The sequence below is a fragment of the Magnolia sinica genome, chromosome 14 (genome assembly GCF_029962835.1).
Source record: "Magnolia sinica isolate HGM2019 chromosome 14, MsV1, whole genome shotgun sequence".
NCBI classification, from domain to species: domain Eukaryota; kingdom Viridiplantae; phylum Streptophyta; class Magnoliopsida; order Magnoliales; family Magnoliaceae; genus Magnolia; species Magnolia sinica.
In genome coordinates this window covers 729,733-752,260 of record NC_080586.1, presented here as the reverse complement: position 1 = coordinate 752,260, position 22,528 = coordinate 729,733, and the positions used below count along the sequence as shown (strand labels likewise).

At 38.0% G+C, this 22,528-nt stretch overlaps 1 protein-coding gene across 5 annotated transcripts; it reads left to right on the top strand.

Moving 5' to 3' along the window:
- The first annotated feature begins 160 nt into the window (after positions 1-160).
- Positions 161-21,754, top strand: LOC131224690 (VAMP-like protein YKT61). 5 transcript variants are annotated; one of them, XR_009161127.1, is made up of 8 exons: positions 164-466; positions 1,362-1,459; positions 2,703-2,807; positions 3,005-3,070; positions 5,907-5,993; positions 19,443-19,539; positions 21,129-21,168; positions 21,481-21,754. XR_009161127.1 is itself a non-coding variant. In XM_058219988.1 (7 exons), the coding sequence occupies exons 1-6, from the start codon at positions 271-273 to the stop codon at positions 19,491-19,493; spliced, it is 603 nt and encodes a 200-aa protein (XP_058075971.1). In that variant the 5' UTR covers positions 164-270; the 3' UTR covers positions 19,494-19,542; positions 21,481-21,754. The 5 variants fall into 5 exon arrangements, 3 of the variants coding, with proteins under 3 accessions (XP_058075972.1, XP_058075971.1, XP_058075970.1); XR_009161126.1 differs by having other exon boundaries at positions 19,443-19,542; XM_058219988.1 differs by lacking the exon at positions 21,129-21,168 and having other exon boundaries at positions 19,443-19,542.
- Positions 21,755-22,528: the final 774 nt, after the last annotated feature.

Here is a 22,528-nt window from a genome sequence, read left to right as displayed (position 1 = left end):
AAAATTAACAAATCACAGTGGGCTCCACCGAATTTTCTCTGCACGCAGTCCGCTTCCACCATGCGCCGACCAGATCGAAGTAAGCGAAAGCCTTTTATTCTTTTATTCTTCGGTTATTCTTGTTCATCTCTCCCCCCCTCAAAAGGCCTTTCTTCTATTCTAATCAACTCCTCTCTCTCTCTCTCACACACACACACACACACACACACACACACCTCGGTGTCCGTCGATTCATCGACCGATCGATCGAGAAGGGAATTTCAGAAAGAGATGAAGATCACGGCTCTTCTAGTTCTGAAATGCATCGAATCATCGGGATCGGATCCGATCGTTCTAGCCAACGCGTCGGATGTGAGCCAGTTCGGCTATTTCCAGCGCACTGGAGCCAAGGAATTCATCCTATTCTTTGGCCGCACTGTCGCCAAAAGGACTCCGCCCGGGCAACGCCAATCCATCCAGCAAGATGGTCTTTTCACTCTCCCTCATCCTCCCTTTTAGTATTTTTCATCCTTGTGTTTTATTTATTTTTTTCTTTGGATTTTCTCTTCTTCGGAATCCTTTGTTTTAATTTGAAGAAACGGCGTAATTTGAATTCGGGCGTCTGTGATTGGTTTCTTGTTGAATTCTGTTTAGTTTTTGTCAGTTTGTTACGGTTTGTGTTCTTGTGTTTTCGTGACCCGAAATTCAATGACATGGAAATTTCAATTGACTCTATTAAGCTTCCTGGATTCCGAAATTTTGATTTATTTAGGTATCTGAGTATTGGGCAGACATTCATTTTATTCGCTATTTTTTTTATTACTTTTACTCTTCGGAGAGGGTTTGGTGGGAAATGAATCTGACACAATTCAGCACAGCAAATTGCAGTAGAAATTGTTTTATAGGCAGCCCCAAAACAATGTCTATCATGATTTCTGGCGGAATTATGTTGATTTTGTCAATACCCTATAGGGTGACGTTGCTTAATTTTGACTGAGATTTTATTATGATACATCCAAACACGACATGAGTGATGACAATTGGTATTGATTCGGATGAGGGTAAAACCAGTAGGGTTTTTAGCCCCAGATGTTTTTCTTGTCATGCTCAATGCATGACCCTTAATCAGCTTTTTTTTTTTTTCCCGGGGGGCAATTTCGTCTTGAATATCTCCACCTACTCCAATTGATAACAGTTAATGACACCCTTGTAGTACATCATATCGACTCTATACCATTCTATTACTAAAAACAGAAAATGTGGGTGCCACTGTAAATCAGTGCAGATGTATATAGTGGTTCCCTTTTTCTTTATTGGTTCTTTTTAATGAGAATTTCATGAAAGAAATCTTCTGTAAAGCTGTTTGTTCAATATGTTTTCAGAATACAAGGTGCATTCTTACAACAGAGATGGATTATGTGCTTTGGCCTTTATGGATGAACATTATCCCGTGCGAAGTGCATTTTCTCTCCTCAACAAGGTAACCCAGCGTTCAGTTGTTACTCATTTTTCAGATGATACTGAATATGCAGAAGTAACATCGGTGGCCTGGAAAGCTGCAAAATTTTGATAGCAAATGTGCATTTTATTTACTTTGCACAGCATGTTTTATATTAGTGAGATATCTTGTGGAGTATTCTTCTTCATGCCATTTTATGGGGTATAAGGGGAAAAAAGAAAAAGAAAAGAAAGAAAGTCAGGATCTTCAGAGACAAGCTTTCCTCATCCTTTAGATGGTCGAGAAAATGAAGATCTCCCTCATTGAGTGGGGCTGAAAATCAATTGATTTTAAAAGAATGTCTATCTCAGACAAGGTGTTCTGTAACGGTAACGGTAGTCGTAACGGCCACCACCGTTACCTTTACAATATGGGTCGTAATGGCTGTTATGGCCCCCGTAACAGCCGTTATGGTGTCTTTTTTTATTGAAAAAAAATCCCAAAAAACCTGTATTTGCCCCGTAATGTTGATTAAAAAGTATGGAAAACCTGTATATTCCCCATAACAGACATTTATGGAGTTGTTATGGCCTTTACAGGGAATGTAACGTGCCGTTAACGGCAATTGCAGGTCTTTTTTTTTCATAACGGCTGTTACGGTCGTTACGACCCCGCAACGTGTAACGGTTGCCACCATTACCTTTACGTAACGGCCTTTACGGCCCCGTAATGGCCTTTATGGCACACCATGATCTCAGATTTGGTCAGAAGATGCAAGGCTGTAGTTAAGGTTGTGGGAAAAACCACATGAAAAAGGAAAAACTGGAGATAGTCCAATTCTTTAAAGCAGTGCGATAAAGTCCATGTGTTTTTAACCTTTCAGAAACAAAATCTGCCTCCCGTGGATATTGAATGTCCAAATTAGAGTTTATTCATATATTTTATTTCTTGATCATTGAGTTGCATCATGCTGATACCTCTCTAGAACATTATTAGCTAAATGATTCTGAATGCTGACCAACAATTCAAATAGGGAATGGTTGGTCCATTCTAGTGGGGTTTTGGATTCTTACTTCTTCCTTCCCTCTTGGTTAAACATTTCATTGTCCACCGTCCAATGTTTGGGGGCTTTTCTCTTGTTCAGCGTTGTATTTTGGATCTCTGGATCTTTCTTCTTTTCAATGCATTTCCTGCTACCGCTAAAAAAAAAGAAAAAAAGAAAAGAACAAAAAAAAAGAGAAAAAAAGAAGAAAAAACAGCTGATCCAATTCAAATGTTTTGGAAGGTAGTAGATGAATATCAGAAGAACTTTGGGGATTCTTGGAGAACAATTCAGACAGATTCAACTCAACCATGGCCCTATCTGAGTGATGCTGTAACGAAATTTCAGGTATTTACCATATTTCCACTTTTCTGATTGTATGTGCTAGAAGTGTAGGTTGGAATACTGATAAAGTTCAAGTCCTCATTTTACCTGAAAGTGCCTGTTCTAACTTAATATGGTTAACCTCCCCTGAATGTGAGTTTACTTTATTGCAAGAAAGATTAACAAGCCAACCATGCCTTGTTTCTTTCTCTTTTATTCAGGATCCTGCAGAGGCTGATAAGTTGCTTAAAATTCAGAGGGATTTGGATGAAACCAAAATTATCCTTGTAAGTGTTGAATTGTGGACTGCATATGCTTTAACTTTTAGTCTCTGGTGTATATTATTCTTGTTATTTATGCATAGCTTCTTAATGTCTGTGTATATATTTTGTAGGATAGAAAATTCTATAGCTGGTTATTCTTATAAGTGATTGTTTGGCTCTTGGGAATCCAGCCCCTGAGAAATGGGTCCCATTGATGAGGGGTAGTATCTGTGCATGGGTCTTGGGGGAGGGTGGGCTATGAATTCCCATGGGAAATTGGGAATCCAACTCCCAAAGTTTGCCCATTCTATGATCCCCGTCTTTAATTGGGTTGTAAAATTTTGGGAAATGGATTCCCAATCAACGATCATAACTTTTCCAAAGGATAAAAAGGTCTCTTATGTCCTAACAACTCTTTGCTAGCATCCAACCACAAAAACTGGGTCCCTGAGAATAGGTTTTTCAATACCAAGCATCATAGATGGATTCTCTTTTACTGGAATTTGTTTGCTGGAAACAGATTCATGTCCCCCTTCAAGATTCAGAGCAAAACAACCCTTAGTAGTGATGTGATTATATTTGTTGGTTGCGATGTTGCTATTTTGTGTTCCATTCATTCTGAAGTTTAAACAGGCTACTTGATGCTCTTTGATGCACATTTGTGGTAGTTTAGGATTGTAGAGAATGTTAAATTTTTGTGTACAAGTTTGAAGCTATACTTGTATAAGAACTAGAAAAGTGGCATGTCAATGCATGTTGAGAGGGGAGGCAGTTTGCAAGACTTGGGAGGGGTGGAAAAGCGTTTGCAGAAGGGGAGTTATTTGATACTTTGGCAAAATATGATGTGGTGCATGCTATTCAATTTTAACCATCCAAATTGGAAAAAAAAGGAAAAAAAATCATTGCTAATGGGTCGTTGTTCAAAAATAATGTTGTGTAAGCATTCCCAACCTCTGATTAGTGGACAGATTTTTGGTAAATGCAGGCCATCAGATGTTTTCATTTAAGTGTGGGTTAAATGCACCAATCAGCTATTTATATAATCAAATCAGTATAATTTTTAGGATATGCTTCACCTAAATTATGGCTAAAAATTTGAATGGTTTAGTTTTAGTTACTTCTATGGTACATTGGTACATGTGCAATGTTATATTGGTTGTGTATTAACTATTATGTAATGCAGGGGCATTTTCACACTGGGCTCGAGTGGGGTCGCCTGTGGGATGCAGGGGCACACTCGCGGTGGGTGACCCATGCGATTTGGGGCCCACGGGGGAGGTCTCGTGTTCGAGACTCCTTACCAGGGGTGAGTAATGCGCATTTCACACCAGGCTTGAGTGGGGTAGCCCGTGGGATGTGGGGATACACTTGGGGTGGGTTGCCCATGTGATTTGGGGCCCACGAAGGGGGTTCGGCCGAGGTTTTAACCCATGAGATGTGGGGCCTGGGCTATGAGATAAAGGGATTAATTCGCCATGCTCTAACAGTTCGAGCTTAGAGCAAGTGGTTAATTGTCTTGCATCATTATGCTACCGAAGTTCTCCTCCGTATCAAAAAATAGCTGTGTTTAACAGAGAGGATGCAGATTCACCACCACATTACCTATATATCCTTTAGTTTAACTTTAAACCCTTTCCCATGTCTTCAATTAATGCATACTTGTAGCTACACTGCAACATTTCTATGCCATAGGTAAGCTGGTTTCAAACATGAAATCTCAAGACTTGTTCATAAGAGTGCCTTTCATTGTACTATATTTGAAGTATTATTCAGTGCCTTCTGATGTACTACATGAAATATTAGTCAGTATGATGTTGTGACTAGCTGAGAGCTTGAGACAAAGCTTTGATGATGATGGTGGTGGTGAAACCAATAACTAGGCTGGCTGGTAGAGAGATGCGCTTGACATGTTGTATACATGATAGTACCATAATTGTTGAGCTAGGTTAACTTCTTATGAGTTTTGTTAGGTCATAAGCAAGCCAAATAATGGGAACATTCTGCACTGTTTCTGAGCTAAGTGGGAGAAGTCATGCATGGTGTCTGTCTAACTTTGATATCCATTGCATTAAATAACTCAATTGGATCTCATGTGAACATTACTTGTCTTAGTTGTATTGCTTGTGCCAAACTATTTCACTATACATGCCGGAATCAGGTTTTATGATCCCCAACTCACCATACTGATTCTTGTTATTCCACTCCTATGTATTACGGACTCTCCATTTTAACAATTTTGTGTTGAGCATGAGTTGGATCCATGCAGACATGATGAAATCTTATCGATCTTCCTTGAATTGTAAACTCTTACCTAGTTTTATAGTTTTAACTTTATAGACATGGCAGAGCCTCATGATTGGCTTGTGGGGTCCTGAATTGTGTAGGAATTGTGAATTTCTGAAGCTGTTGGAACATGCTAAACATGAGAGTTTTTGACAAGTTTGTCATTAAATCTCTGATGAATTCAGATCATTTATATATCAAATTATATATGAGATTCTTTTGGCTTTGCCTAATTAATTGCTTCATCTTTCAATATATATGTATATGTATATGAAAAGAGTGGACTGCATTGTCGCTTGCCATTTGTTTGTTATAGAACTGACCGTATACATCTTAGAGCATGCATCAGATGAACTCATGAACTTAAAAGAGGAAGAACAAGAAAATGATGGGGGTTTAATCTGAATTCTCACATTGGAGGTTTATTTATTTTCGTTACTTTGCTGATTTTGGAGGGTAACTGATCACACAGCCGATTCCCCACCCCACATTTCTTGTTTCTTTTTTGGAACTGATGCAGCAGGAGACCATGATAGTATGTTGTTTTCTGATTTCTTGTCTTCTGAAAATGGTCCAGCATAAGACTATTGATAGTGTGCTTGCACGAGGCGAGAGGCTGGATAGCTTAGTCGACAAGAGCTCTGATCTGAGTGCAGCCTCCCAGGTATTTATGCACTACATCTACAGATTGATCCTATGATGCACGTATATGTAAAGAAGTATACCAAGTAGGCGCAGATGCATTCACCTCTGGAATGAGAGAAAGAAGGAAGTTTTTACCTTTTCATTGTTACCTGGTATTCTTTATGTTCTAGCAATATATTCAAATGCATCTCTATGAATCTTTATACAATTTTACATTACACAAAGATCTTAGTACGTTATTGGATTGTATTATTATAGCATAGCTGTTGGGTACATTGATGTATCGGTTTTTTCTGGTTGGTGTTTCCTGTCCTCAAATACCCATGATGTGATGTAAGGAGTGCGCATTGCATAGATGCTTTGGATGCAACTTGGGCGTGTTGGGTCGGGTTGAGTGTCAACCCAAGCCCAATCCAACCTCAAGAGGGACCCAAGCCACAACCCGATCTGGCTTGAATTCCAACAAGGTGACTGACCCTAATCCAGCCTGAAGTCCTCTATACTCTTATCCATTCTGAACTGACCCAAATACATGTGATTATTCCTCAGTGTTTTAAATAGCGGTAGCATGTTGCATAGCGCTCAACCCTCTATAGGGAGTAGCGTAAATAGCGTAAGCTACATGATACTTCTATTTTTTAATTTAAAAATAGAATATGTGATAAATAGTAAAGAAAAAATACAAAAATGCCTAAAAGATGTTTCTTTTTTTCAAATATAAGCATGTTTAAGCAAGTTATTAATTATCATTTATCAAAAGCCAATCCACATATATAAATCAAATAAAATAATTATCACATCAACAACTTTCTAAGCAAACTACTTTAATTAATATTGTCTAATTGAAACCACAAGTATGAAAAGAAATAAAAATCCCAAAGGTTAAAAGTATTAAATACAATACGACTGTCACATTTCTCAACATTTTTTCTTTAACGCGCACACACACACACACACCACAATGGGTACTCAAACCCATGACCTTAGTATTGAAACTCTTGTGAGTCTAACACTAAGCCATGAGTAAGGACCCCACATTAGGTACAAAGAAAACAAAATAAATAAATAAATAAATACATTGTAGCGTATGCTACGGATGCTACACGCTATGTAGATGTAGTGTACGCTACAGGGGATTTATGCTATTTTGCTATGCTACATAGCAATATGGCTACGCTATGAGCACTATTTGAAACACTATCATTACCAGCCTGACCTAACCCGACTCGAATTTGTTCTACTTGAACCCAACCCAAATTCAAATTAGGCTGGTGTTTTCCAACTTGAACCCAACTGAGTACTTTGACAGCTAGATCAAACCCGACCCAAACTCACGTTGAGTCAACGGGGTTCGGGTCGAACCTTGCAGCCCTGATAGATGCATATTGACAAGCCTTGCGTGGATACTATTAGTACGCCTTGATGTACTTTTTATGCATGTACATTTTTTGAGCAAGCAATGGATATTCTCCTGAGCCAAAATATAGAAGGGAACAATGAGTTGGTTTTCTCTTGACTAACAGAAGAATGAGTTAGCTGAGAAATTTCCCAAAGCATTCCATTTCCATCTTCCATGATCCTCCATGTTAGGATCCACCACAATCACTTGAAGGAAGGCCAACTGCTGCTGAAAATCATTGATTTCTTCCATTTATGGTTTCTTCTAAATGGAAAACCAGGCTGCCCCCAATTTGTAGCCTTATTCTTCTTGATTTTGGTGTTGAATAATATATTTCATCTATCAAAAAAGAAAAAAAGAGAGGAGAAAATTAAGAATTTCCTAATTTCCTCCATCTTTCACATTCAAAATCTGATTTTTTCTCTTGGATGCATGAAATTCATGCATAGATTTCTACTATAATCCACATTAGTATGTAGAAGAAAACAAAATTTAACAAACTTTTCTCACCCTTGAGTTCCGGTCCAATTTCAGCTCTCAAGTCATGAGTTCCTCAAATTCACGTATTGATGTCAAGAAAATCAAGTGGAGTTTCTTTTTTCTTTTTTGAGAATATCTCATGTGGAGCTGTTAACACACTTGTAGAGACCACCCCCTCCCCCGGACCAATCTTTTTTATTTTCATAAGATGTACATTGGTATCGTCAATGCATGCAATTTCATTAGATGTACTTTGACATTGTTGATGCATGCGATAGTGTTGCATTTATCGACGATAGACTATATATAATAAAGGAGTCCAGCTGATATCACATGATATTTTTAATACCATGAAACATCGGCTGAAATGACAATCAATCTTTATATTCTTTGTTCTCTCATGGAACACTAGATTATTGTCAATATGTATCATAGCTTGATTGTTGCAATCTAAAGGCATTGGAACTTGAACGACGAACCCCAACTCTTCAAGAAGAGACTTTGGCCAGATATGTTCACAAGTTGTGTGAGCCATCAACTTATATTCAACTTCAACACTTGACCTGGCAACTATGTTTTGCTTCTTACTTTTCCAAGTAACTACATTACCACCTAGGAAGGTGCAATAACCATTAGTGGACCCGCATATCATATCTTGACCTAGCATATTCTACATCTGAATAACCAACTACCCGGAGATGACCATGAGACTTGTATAGATCCCTTCCCAGGTGACCCCCTTAAATACCTAAAGATCCTCATCACTGCTATTAAATGTAGTGCTCTAGGACTTTGCATAAGCTAGCTAACCGCATTGGCTGAAAAAGCAATATTAGGTCGGGTGATAGTTAAATGGATGAGCTTCCCAGCGAGCCTTTTGTACATACCAGGATCTTCTAACAATTCTCCTTCTTCAGGTTCAAGTTTGAGTTGAGAATCTACCTATCTACCAGTTTGACATCCAACATACATGTCTTATCTAACAAGTCACAAACATATTTTCTCTGACATAGATTTATTTCAGCTCTAGATCTTGCCCCTACTATGTCTAAAAAAATCAAAGAAGACTTGAAACTGAGTTTGAAGATATGATTTCAACTTCTCGATACCTTCCAAATCATCACTTGTCATTATAATATTATCCACATACGCAACAAGTGTTATGTAGCCAAAAGAAGAGTGCTTGGAGTAAACCGAGTGGTCCACTTTACTCATTTTCAAATCAAACAGCATCAACACACTACTGAACTTCTCAAACCAAGCTCATGATGATTGCTTCAATCTATATATCGACTTATTTAACTTGCACACTTTAGATGACTCCCCTTGAGCAACATACCCAAGAGGTTGCTTCATGCATACTTCTCCAAGCAACTCTCCATGCTGGAACGCAATAGGTAGATCATTGGCAACATCAGAAGACTTAAGAGGAACTAAGAACCTCAATGGGTGCAGTAGCCGATTGTGTAGATTGAGGAGGAATAGTTCGTAATGCTTGGTCTTTTTTTCTTTTTCTGTAATATGTTTGCGTGAAATCTTTTTTGTGGTGGCAGCACTCCAACATCAAAATTTGAAGGAAACACATTAGGCAATGAAACTTCCATAGACGTAGCTTCGACAATATGCTCATTTTACCATAGAATGGGACATTTTCAAAAAAGGTAACATCAATAGCATCAATAACCCAAAAAAACAGATTTAGTTGAACGAGGAGTAAGTTTATCTTGACATGACCTGAATACATGAACAAAGCAAGTGCAACCAAACACTTTAGGAGGAGCAGAAAATGTTGATCGGTTAGGAAATAAAAATCAGAATGACATCTTACCATCTAAAACCGATGAAGGTATCTTGTTGATTAAATGACACACAATAAGGACCGCATCCGTTAAAAAAAAAAACAAAAACTAGTGGGATATTCATTTCTAACAATAAAGCACGAGTAACTTTAACTAAATGTCTATTCTTTTGCAAGGCCACCCCATTTTGTTGAGGTGTATAAGCATAAGAAGTTTGATGGATAATACCTTGACTTTATAAGTATGTTTGAAAATCCCGAGAAACAAATTCCAAAGCATTATCTGATCTGAGTAATGCATGGGTATTTTCACACTGGGCTCGAGTGGGGTCGCCTGTGGGATGCAGGGGCACACTCGGGGTGGGTGACCCATGTGATTTGGGGCCCACGGGGGAGGTCTCGTGTTCGAGACTCCTCACCAGGGGTGATTAATGCGCATTTCACATCGGGCTCGAGTGGGGTAGCCCGTGAGATGCGGGGACACACTCGAGGTGGGCGGCCCATGTGATATGGGGCCCACGAAGGGGGTTCGGCCGAGGTCCTAAACCCATGAGATGTGGGGCTTGGGCTATGAGATAAAGGGATTAATTCGCTATACTCTAATAGTTCGAGCTTTTAGAGCAAGTGGTTAATTGTCCTGCATCAAATTGGTATCAGAGCGGGAGGTCTCACCGGGGGTGATTAATGCAGGGGCATTTTCACACTGGGCTCGAGTGGGGTCGCTTGTGGGATGTAGGGGCACACTCGGGGTAGGTGAACTATGTGATTTGGGGCCTACGGGGGAGGTCTCGTGTTCGAGACTCCTCACCAGGGGTGATTAATGCGCATTTCACACCGAGCTCGAGTGGGGTAGCCTGTGGGATGTGGGGACACACTCGTGGTGGGAGGCCCATGTGATTTGGGGCCCATGAAGGGAGTTTGGCCGAGGTCTTAAACCCGTGAGATGTTGGGCCTGAGCTATGAGATAAATGGATTAATTCGTTATACTCTAATAGTTTGAGCTTTTAGAGTAAGTGGTTAATTGTCGTGCATCACCGAGCATTCATGACTTAGCCCTAAACTGAGTTTTTATTTCAGTATGAAAATTCTGAAATACATGAAAGACTTCTGACCCATGCTTTATTCGATATAACCACGTCATCCTAGAATAATTATAAATAAAAAGAACAAAGTACTTGAAACCTAACGAACTAGGGAATCGAGTCGGTCCTTGCACATCACGATGGACTAATTTAAACTGAACATCTCATGAATAATTTCTAGTTGAAAAATGAACTGTATGATGTTTACATAGCTAGCATGCTTCACACTCTAAATTTGAAACCTTTAGAAAAGACAGAACACTGGAGATTGTAGTTTCTGGGGAGATGGATGACCCAAACGATGATGCTACTGAATTGCCTTTTGGAAGTATTGCCTCACCTACTGATTCTCTCTTCAAGTAGTACAAACCATTCCTCTCATGACCTCCACCAATCATCCTGCCCGCCTCGAGGTCCTAAAAGACGCAATAAGAATCAAAGAAGGAGATAGAGGAGTTCAAAGACTTTGTTAATTTACTTACAGATAAAAGGCTAAAAGGAAATTTGGTTGCATATAGAACCGAAGACAAGGACATTGACCAATTAGGCTGAGCAATACCAAGTCCAACAATAGTGGATGACGTACCATCAACTAATGTAACCGACATATTTGATGAGATACAATTGAAGGAAGAAAAAGAATTGCAACAACCAAAAATAAGATCTGATGCTCCAGAGTTGATAATCCAAGAAAGAGAATGTAGAGCTACTAGATGAGAGAAACCGCACATATTCCTCCCGTGATAGTGTAAAACTAATTTGATCACCATCGGTATTAGATGAAGTAAAGTAGTGGGTCTATCATTTGTAGAAGCATCCTCAAACATAAGTGCTTGATTAGTCCTTAGAAGTTTTTCATGAAGATTCCAACAAAACTTCACAGTATGATTTGTTAGGTCACAATGAGTACACATGGTTTCTTCGACCACCATGTCCACTTCTACCTCCCCTAGAAATCTACCACCACGACCACTTCTACCTCCCCTAGAAATCTACCACCGCGACCACTTCTACCTCCCCTAGAAATCTACCGCCACGACCACTTCTACCTCCCCTAGAAATCTACCACCACTGCCACCATGCCCGATATGACTACCACGGCCTCCGCGTAAACCATAATAGGTAGAAGTAGTGGCCAATGTAGTTTTATCAAAGGCATTAACAAGAGTATTGTCAGGTTTATTTGTAAGAGAGATTCTTTGTAGCCTCTCATAAACTTCGATCACTGTAGGAATGGATACAACTCCCAAAATCTGATCTTTTGTCGATTGGTATTCTTTTGGTAATTCCGATAGGAGTTTCACGACTTTCATATCTTCCCATTGTTTTTTCATAGATTTTAGAAGTAATGGGATGATATATGGAAAGCTCTTCCCACATTTCAGTCAATTTTACAAAAATATTCATCAAGGGACTTATCTCCCTCTTGTAATGAAAAGATCTCATCGTAACTGGTATACTTGAGAAATATTTTGTTCCGAAGAGTACATCTTCCTCACGGTATCCCAAACTTCTTTTACTGTATTTAAGAACACCAAATTGGAACTCACCTCAGGCTCCATGCTATTCCACAACCATGATTGAATCTGAGCATTGTCGCACATCCATTGTCTATATTTAGAATTAGATTCCTCAAGGCCTAGGTTCCATGAGAAATTGATCCTTTTCATGGGCTAAGAGAAACACTTCAACTGATTTAGCCCACATAAGATAATTTTTTCCATTCAACTTCACAAACGTTGTTGATGCATTAAATGAAGATCCAGACAATTCTCCAAGTGACGTGGGTCCAACAACTACACCTTGTGGTCCATAGTTACCCCACTATCAACTTACTTCAATTTATATAAAAAACGTTAACTTAAAAATGAGAATCACAATTAACTGCGCATCCAAAATAACACTAAGAAAAATTGGCCCATCATCATTAGAATCCACATTGATATCATTCACACATCACACATAACCTTACGGATGGAAATAGTCTTCCAAAAATTGCTTTCACATGGCGTAACAAACACAAAATCAAATTTAAACATCACCTTATGAGAGTAATCAGCAAGCCTCCATTTTTCTGGCAAGGCTTCTATGCTCCCTTTTGTGAGCGATTCCTTTTACTCAACAAATAAGTCCATGGTTTTGAATGATGGTATTGGTTGCCGTATTGGTCTGATGGAGAAATGATACAATACGGCATCACATATCGGTATTGGGGCTGTATCAGGCAATATTGGTCTGTATCAGTCAGATTTTTTTATTTTTATTTTTTTATTTTTATAAATATTTTAAAGCAAAAAAATGTGGAAATATATTAGAAAAATGAGATATTCAAGAATCTCTCTCTCTATCTCTCTCTCTATCTCTCTCTCTCTCGCTCTCTCTCTCTCTCTCTCCTTTCTTCGTTTTTTTTTTCTTTTTTTTTGTGGTGTTTTGACAATGTATTCAATGGTGCATTTGGACCATTCTTTCGTAAGAATGTTGTCTTGGAAAGGTTGACCTACTATAATGTGTGGTGTTGATTTTTTTTTTTTTGGTATGAATTGTTAATATATGTCAGAAATTGATATCATATGTTGTTAATATGATTATTGATTATCTATCAACTAATATAATTTTTCTAAAATTATTTAAAAAAAACGGAAACTGTCAAAAAATTAACATGAAAATATAAAAAATGTAGAAAATATTTTTTTAATCAAAGCATGTGTGAAATCATTAGATGCATAGTCTTCTAATACTCCTCAAGCATCATAACAATAATTAAAAAAATGATTTTAAAACTTTTTTTATGAAATATTTAGAAAAAACATGCGTAAATAAAAAAAGAAATACAACACCCAAATCTTCAACAAATCAATAGCCATATTCTAATACTCTTCAAGAATCATAACAAGAATAAGAAAAAAACTAATTTTTTTTTTTTTTCAAAATTTCCAAAAATTACCTTGTGGATTTTTTTTATTTTTATTTTTATTTTTTAATTTTAAAGCCCAAAATCTTCAATAAATCAGTAGATCCACAGTCTAATACTCCTCAAGCGTCATAACAAGAATCAGAAAAAAAAAAAACTAATTAAAATTTTTAGAAAATACCTACGTAAAAAGAAAGAAGAAGAAGAAAACCCCCAAATCTTCAACAAATTAGTAGATCCATAGTCTTGTAATACTCCTCAAGTATCATAACAAAAATCATTAAAGAAAAAAATTAATTTAAAACTTCTTTCTAAAATTTTCAAAAAATAACTGTGTAAATAAAAAATTAAAAAGGAAAACACCCTAAATTCATATCAAATCCACCAAGATCTAATCGAAATAATTTATATTGTCGTTTCAATGGCATTCCAGATCGAAACAGAATTAAATTTTTTTTTTTCAATCGGACCTGAGAGCTTCAATTCTTCGATTTGATGCAAAAAAATTAGTTTCGATCTTTGAAATTGATCTAGATTTGGTCGAAATTGCCTTTAAAACAATCCCTCTTTATAAAGAAATTGAAAGGAGGACATAAACGAAAAAACAAAGAAAACTAAAAAAAAGAAAAAAAAAAGATTTTTTAGCTGTATTGATACGACTCTCAAATATCAGTGTCGATACAGTCCAATATGCACTGTTTTTTCATAATAGGCTGATACGGACCCATATCGTGTATCATATCCAGCCGTATTGGCCGATACGATACAGATATTCTATGCAAATAATGTAGAAAACATATTGCTTTCTGCACAAAGAAACGATGAAACAGATTTCCTTAAGGTCCGATCAGTCCTCTACAGTTTTAGGAGGCTCCCAGTACTTTATCCAGCAACTAGGGTTGAAAAGAAGAAGGTTGTGGGGCCCGAATCACTCCCAGGTATGCTCTGATACCACGTAAGCTGGTATTGAACAGATATATAGAAGAGAAAATAGAGAAAAGAAGAAGAAATAAGAGAGAAAGAGAAGGAAGAAGAAAAGAGAACTGCTGGACTTTCTTCCGCTCCCACATGTTCTGGCCTCTTATTTTATTAGGGCTTCCAGCAATATACTGAAAATTACATGAATACCTCTCTTACTTAAGCAATGACTTAAATGAGTAGCTCATGGGCCCAAACTCTACTAAAACCCAACCAACGGACCCACTACAAATAAAAACAATATACCCTAATGTTTTTACAGATTCAACTACTTGCCACCCCATATTTCTTGGAAATCACTCTCCTCCATAACGAATGCCTTTTGTGTCCTGAATCTCCACCACCATTTCCATAAGAGATTCTGGTTTGCCCCTTATCCTGCCAATACTCAGACCTTTTGAACATCACTCCATTTGGCCAGATGAAATATCCTTTTGTCGTTCTAATCTCCAAATAGGAAATCTTGCTGGAAATTTTCATTGCCATAGAAGTGGAATGTTGCATAGAGATGAATAATAGATTGGGATGTTCTCTAGAGATGATTTAATGATGATGATCTTACCCTCCAAGGAAAGTTATGTCACATCCATGACGAAAGCCTTCCTCCGATCTGCTCAACCAATGGGTGTCACATTGATGCATTTAATGAATTGGCACACAATGGAAGGCCCAAATAAATGCTGGGAGGTCTTGTATAGAACTAAAGTGTCATGAATCGATATGCTTGAAGAACTTGCCTGGAAGCCTTTAAGGAGCCCACATACCGTAGTCTTCAGGAATAATTGACTTAGACCTTCTGCCGCTGTTTGGAAAAAGGAAGGGGATGGCAGACCGCGTTGCCTTAGGTCCTTGAGCTGCAAAGAATTGAGAATGTTTCTGATGACATGCCACCATCCAACTTCGCCATCTCTCTTGGAACCCTTTCCATTCCATTTAAAGCATAAAATCCCAATCAACATGATCATATGCCTTCTCCATATCTACTTTGCAAACCACACCGGGGTTTTCCATGGATTCCTTGAGTGAATACATCCGTTGCAATCAGGATTCTATCCACAATTTGATGGTTGTTATTAAAGAAAATTGAGTGGAGATATGCGATAAATTTTAACAGACATTGATGCACACACATTATAGCCTTGTCCAACCATTTGCGGTCAGCTTTATGAACTTGTTTCGCCATTTATTCCTACCAATGGTTCCATCTTTGGAAAGTTGACAAGCCTCCATATCTCTTCTTCCCTTTCTAGTCATGTCCATTTAGGTGTTCCCTTCATTACTGTTTAGGCCCTTAAACCCTGATCAGAATTCCTTGCCTTATTGCAGCCATCTGTGACTTTCCTAGCATATGGCTGAAGCATCCTCAATTTTCTTTACATGATTTTCTCTGTTATTGTGACTATTCTTGGGTTAGTATGATGTCCCTATTCTTGATTCTATCCTTCCTAGTATGTCCTCACATCCATCTTAACAACCTCATTTTTGCAACACTCACCATCTGCTGTCAGTTTTGAGATGCCTGGTAAAGGTTGCTGCCAAAATTAGGATTGGGAAAAATGATTCTTGTGTAATGACGACAAAGATGTGCATAAATATCATTTGATGGTGTGAGAAGATGTTTGCAAACCAATTAGGCATGGTGGTTTGGGCCTCAGATATGTAAGGACGACTAATTTAGCTTTATTGGGACTTGGGAGAGTGGTAGAGGAAAATGGAAAATGGAGACTCGTCATTGCTGAGTAGAGTTTTAGTTGTGAAGTATGGTATTGCAGATAATGGCTGGGGCATCCACTGTCTGTCTCACAGGCTTGGCTCTGCTATTTGGATAGCTATTTGTGGGCTTATTCATTCTATTCTATAATCATTTCAGATTTAGAGTTGGCAATGGGGCCAGATTGCGTTTCAGGAAGACTCCTGGTGCTTGGATGTGCTGTTGTGTGAGAGCTTTGAGGCTCTCTCTATTTGTTATATGTCAACAAAGGGGCTCTGGTAGATCAGTTCTTCCAGCGTCTGGGTGGCAAGTTATTGTGGAGCACCTCCTCCTGGCGAAATTTAGGTGATGAAGAGATCTCCAGTCTTGTGCAACTGCTGGTTCAGATAGGCCAATTTGGATCTGGAGGCCAATGGGAGATTCATGTTCAGTTCCCTTTCTTGGTTGCTGCCTGAAGGTGATCCAAGCAGGTCTGAGTCTTTTCTGAAAATCTGGTCAGTTGTGGTCCCACTGAAGCTAAGGGCTTTTGTGTGTACAGTTGCCTTGAAAAAATCTTAACAGTTGATCATCTCAATGGCAGAGGAGTCATGACACCAAATTGGTGTTCCATGTGAGATGCTAATGAAAAATTGCCAAATCACCTTCTGATCCCTTACCAGTTTGCTAGGGACATATAGGCATGTAGGACCGATGCATGAGCCAATTAACATGTGAGATCAAATAGCAGAATTAAGATAATTAACAAAAAAACACAAGCATTGCCATAATCATCACAAATCCCATAAAAACCAAAAGAACATGATGCATGATCCTTGCCTAGGTTACCAACATCATCACACAAGATCATTAAATAAAACGAAAGTAGGATCTAATGGATGTAGGGACATCCAATTAGCATAGGGTATAGTTTATTTCAAAGTAGAAAACCTAATACTTCCTATCGTAAAAATTAGGGTTTGAGTAATTTGAGAAAGTAGGAAAATTAGTGATTTTAGGTTTAGGGTTAGGGTTTTGGAAGGATATGTAAAGGAAAGATGAATTGATGAAAGGATGAAGGCTTGAGATGGGAGAATTGAAGAATTCGAAGAAAGTACCTTGATGGATGAGAAGAGAGAAGATGGTGTGAGGATAGATGGAGACCTCGTACCTCTGTTGATGAAGATTAGCCTCACATCAATCTTCCTTCCAAATCGCATGGAAGTATTATCAAATCGCATGAAGATGGAGGAAGAAAGTAAGAGCTTTTCTCTCTATCTTTGATTATTATTATTATTAGTATTATTATTATCATCACAAAATGCAATAGGAGAGAGTTCACACGCTCCTTTTTTTTATAGATCCAAGACGTTTCAAAAATTACAATAATCCCCTTGTCTTGTGAATCTTAACGAAAATAACCCTAGTGTAAATAAAATCAACCAAAACACCCATAATGTGTCAAAATATAAAATAATAAAAAACTAAATCCTAAAAGATGATAAAGTCTAAAACTGATGTAGAAGATCAACGCTCAATGGCCCAATCATGTAATCCATGCGATCTAATGGCCCAATCGTCGCGTCCCTCCGATCCAATGGTTTGGATCACTCTATAAAACAACCCATGTGCATCTTCCCAGTGTGGGGTCTTCCAGATGCTCGCACATGCACATGCGGTCTTCAACACGATCATGGGTACTCGCCTAGCCATAGGGAAATCAGTACGGCTTGCTGCCTCCTCTGATACGTACGTAAGGGTGTATGTGATGTGATGTCCCCATCATATCAGTGATCAACAAATTTGGCATGGTGTGGGTTTTTCCTCATATTTGTCATAGGGCTGATCGAAGGTTGGTCATCTGCAGCTTGGGGTTCTATTCTGTGTTTATTATGGTGCATTTTAGTGCATGATTGCGGTCAATTTGGCTTGAAAGGAACCATAGGATTTTCAATGGAAAAGGCCTTCTCGGTGCATGTGATGGTGAAAAAGATTTTTAGACTCCAATGGTGTGGGCAAAGGCAGATACAAGATTTAGGGGCTTCTCTTGTTTGATAATCGGAAGGTTGTCGCTGGATGGAAAGCTCCATCCTCGGGTAGTTTCAAGGTAAACTTCGATGGATGTTATTTTGGTAATCTTTTTGGTGATTTTCTTGCATGTTCCCAGAGAGGCTAATGTAGAAGTGAATGTCTGGCTAACCTATGTGCGTTTAGGACTTCTCATTCAAAACAGAAGATGATGGGTTATAAGACTGTCCTTATGATTTTCATTTTTTTGCCAACTGTTCCTTTTGGGGTTCCTAGTGAGCATTTGCCCCATTCCTGTAATTTGTTCCTTTTCCTTTCTTTATCATGCACACCAATAAAAACAAAAACTCACCATCTGCCCATGTTGCCTTGTATGTGCTCCACACTGCGATTTATAGTATGATCAGTCTCAGTAACTGGCTTTCTTAGAAAATGTCCCCGTATGTTTCATTGATATGTGGCAATCATGCACCACTCCAGAGAATGCATGTACATAAACTTTCATACATGTATCAATGCAATGTACAACATCATGCACATTCATGTACATGCATGTAACATCATGTACATGCATTTTACCCATCAGATGCTTTGATGCACACATGCTTAGGTCTCCATATGTATGGATGGATATATGTACACATGGTTCGATTCTTAAAGTCAAGCCTAAGGGCCCGTTTGGCCAGGTGGATTGAAAGGGATTGAATGGTATTAGGGTGGATGGCATGGATTTCTAGGTAATGATGGTGTTGTCAGTGGATTGTCTTGAGATCTATGGGATTGCTATATCCCTGGATTGCTGTATCCAGTCTGTTTGGCACGCCCGGCCAATCCCGGGATTAAACCTTCCCATCCCTTCCAATCCCTCGAACCAAACAAGTCTCAGGCAAATTTGAATGGATTAAAGTGGATTGGATGGGGATTTAAAAGTAATGATGGTGTTGTCAGTGGATTATCTTAAGACCCATGGGATTGAGATCAGATCACCGACTCTGTTTGGCACGCCGGGCTAATCCCGGGATTTAACTTCCAATCCCTTCCAATCCGACTGGCCAAACGGCCCCTAAAAGGTTGCATGCTGATAGATGGATGTCTTCTTGAACAGATGTTTTACAAGCAAGCCAAGCAAACTAATCAGTGCTGTACGATATTGTAAACTTACTCGGGAGAAGCGAAGGTCTTTGAAAGAGACTTCTTATGAGGTGGTATTCTCTGTCGTTGAATCAGATGATGAATGATGTGTGTAATCTCTATATCATTTATTTTAGTGTTGCTTGCCTTAATTCTCAGACTTTGCTAGGGGTGTCCTTTTTCTTTCTACTATTCTCCCATCTGAGAGAGGAAATGCTCTGAAAATTACCAAAGAAATAGGCGAAAGTGGAAACAGGTTATCAATTATTATTATTATTTTAGCATGATGGATGGAATGGTGCACTTAGATATTCTTGTTCATAAAGACAGGATTCCAGATGCATACTCGTTTGTCACCTAAGTATTTGCAATTTTAATTAATCTGCATGTATTTTTTCTCTCTCTACTTGCGCCACGCTGCGCACTAGATAATCTGTGATAGCTCTCTACTCGTGCCACACCCTCCCTTCCTCCCTCCCTCCTGCCAAATCTAGTCAGAGTTTTTATATTCTGATTTCTGTAATGCGAAAAAAACCCAATTCATAAACAAGCAGATTTTGAGAGTTTTCATATTCTGATTTATGTAATGTGAAAAAAAAAAAACCATTTCATAAACAATCAGATTTTGAAAGTTTTCATGTTCTGATTTCTGTAACGTGAAAAAAAAAAAACCCAATTCATAAACAATCAGATCTTGAGAGCTTTTATATTCTGATTTCTGTAATGTGAAAAAAAAAAAAACAATTCATAAACAATCAGATTTTGAGAGATATCATGAAATTGACAAAAAAATCGTCATATTATATCTTTAAAAAAATAATTCCTGTGCCATTAGAGAATTGGGCTTTTCTTAGATGGCGCAGATTTTGATTTGGGTTTGTTTTATTTGATTTTCCATAGAAAAAGGTTCTTTTTAAATATGTTTTTTCATGCAGAATTCCCTGTTTTCTTTGAAGATTTGATTGAATTGAAGTGGGGATTTTTTAATTGAATTCTTGATAGGAGGGAAGTTTTGCGATGGGTTGATCTTTATATTGGTTGTTTTCTGTGCAATCATCTGTTTTTTCTTGATTTTCCATAGAAGGGGTTACATTTTTCTTTTTAAAAATAAAGTACCTGAGATCTGTTGAGATTTGTTGATAAAAGGAATAGTTTTGCATTTCCTTTTGATTGGAAAACCTTCGCATTATTACTTTTTAAGGAAAAAAAAATAAAATCCGTCACATTATATCTTTCAAAAAAATAAAAATAAAAATAAAAAAAAAAATCCAAAAGAAACTATCCACAAAGTATATTACAAGTTTAAATGTCATGTACAATTCATTTATATAATTTCATGGATCAGAGGTTATATTTGTTCAACCATTCTGATTTTTAAAATGTAGCTTAGTGACCATTTCACAATTTAATTGATTCAGTTTGAGTTAACAGTTTAAAGGCGTACAATTTCTGAGTACCTATGTTTCAAGAGTTGTACACAATCTGAATATCAAATAACTGCCCTAAATATGATGAGTGGGAATATGGAATGCATTTCAGCATTTCAAAATGGGATTTCGATATGGAGTTATGATATTATTTCAGCATTTCAAATGGAAATTTCAGTTTGGAATATGAAATGCATTTCAGCATCTTATCTGCTTGGCAATGAATGTGGCAGATTGGAGATTGCTTCGCATGTGAAGCTGTAAATTGCTGAGGTGAGTGCTCTAAAAGTACTGGAGCTATTCCAATGGTACTGGATCAATAATTTTCGGTTTCTAAACAATTTCTACTTTCTAAAAGCCATACAATCCAGTGAGATTTGATGGTAGGGCCTGCACATTTGATGTACGCCCATTCACTCCTAGATGTGTAGTTTGGTTATGGTATTGAAAACTGTGGGCATGATTTGATGAGTTGTACATTCTTATCAAATATTGGCGATTTTCGGTTATATGCATTCTTTTCGCTTCTCTACCTCAGGCTCCAAAAAGTAGTTTAATGTGTGTACTCGGCTCTATGATGCGCAGGAAAGAGATGGCGAAGAGGGTGTGTTTATTCATCTCTGATGTGCAGAAAAGGAGGAATTGAAAATAAAGGGAGCTTGCAGATTGTTTATAGATGTCATTTTATTTTTTTGCTTTTCCAAATTCAATATTCCTTAACGTTTTTTATTTTTTAGTGGTTGTGGGGGAGAGTAGAGATATATAGCTTGATTTTTGTTTATATTTCTTCTCATTTCAACAATAGGCTCTCACTTATTTCAATCCAGATGGATGGGGATGTGAAATTTCTTTTGTTTCATGTTTGGACTCCCTCTTTCAATCTCGGTTACATATGGAAATGATACTTGCAATCATGGTTTTTGATGATGCTAGTGTAGAACCATTTAGCTCGAGCATCGTCATCCAACTTCAGCTAAAAAAGGCCAACAATAATTAGTTTACTGCTGCTTTGTGGATGGGGCCATCTAGTATATCCTCTAAATGCCGTACACAAACTGTGGATGAGACGATGTGCATCCTATCCTTTACATTCACACCAAAATGAGTACTCAGTTTTTTATTTAATTTTTATGGGCTTCTGCTTATTGAGCTTGTAAGATGGCATTGATGTTCATGGAACTTGCAAGATTTAGATATTTGGTTGGGGCATTAAACATTTCGTTTTCTATCTCAACCAGGGTTAAGATGATTAAAATCTTAGAATGTGGCATATCAAAGGTGCAAATGTCATGTTAAGATTGTATCATATTTAGAATTTATCGGAATGTGGCATATCAAGGCCGTCGCCCTGATTGAGGTTGCAAGACGCCTGGATTCATGGCCTGCTTGACAGTTTGATCAGCCTGCTTTATGGGCTTGGTTGAACCATGGACCTGGTCTCCGTGCCTACGTTGTGCACCTCCGTCCATCAATAGCCAGCGAGTGACCATTTTATTTCCTTTTCAAGCAATTTTCTGTATGCATTTCATTTTATTCGGATCTTCTCTAATCAATCATTCAACCGCCCATAGTCAGAAATTCCTTGTCCTTGGCAGTTCAAGAACAAGTAGAGCTTTGCAAACCTCATATGCAT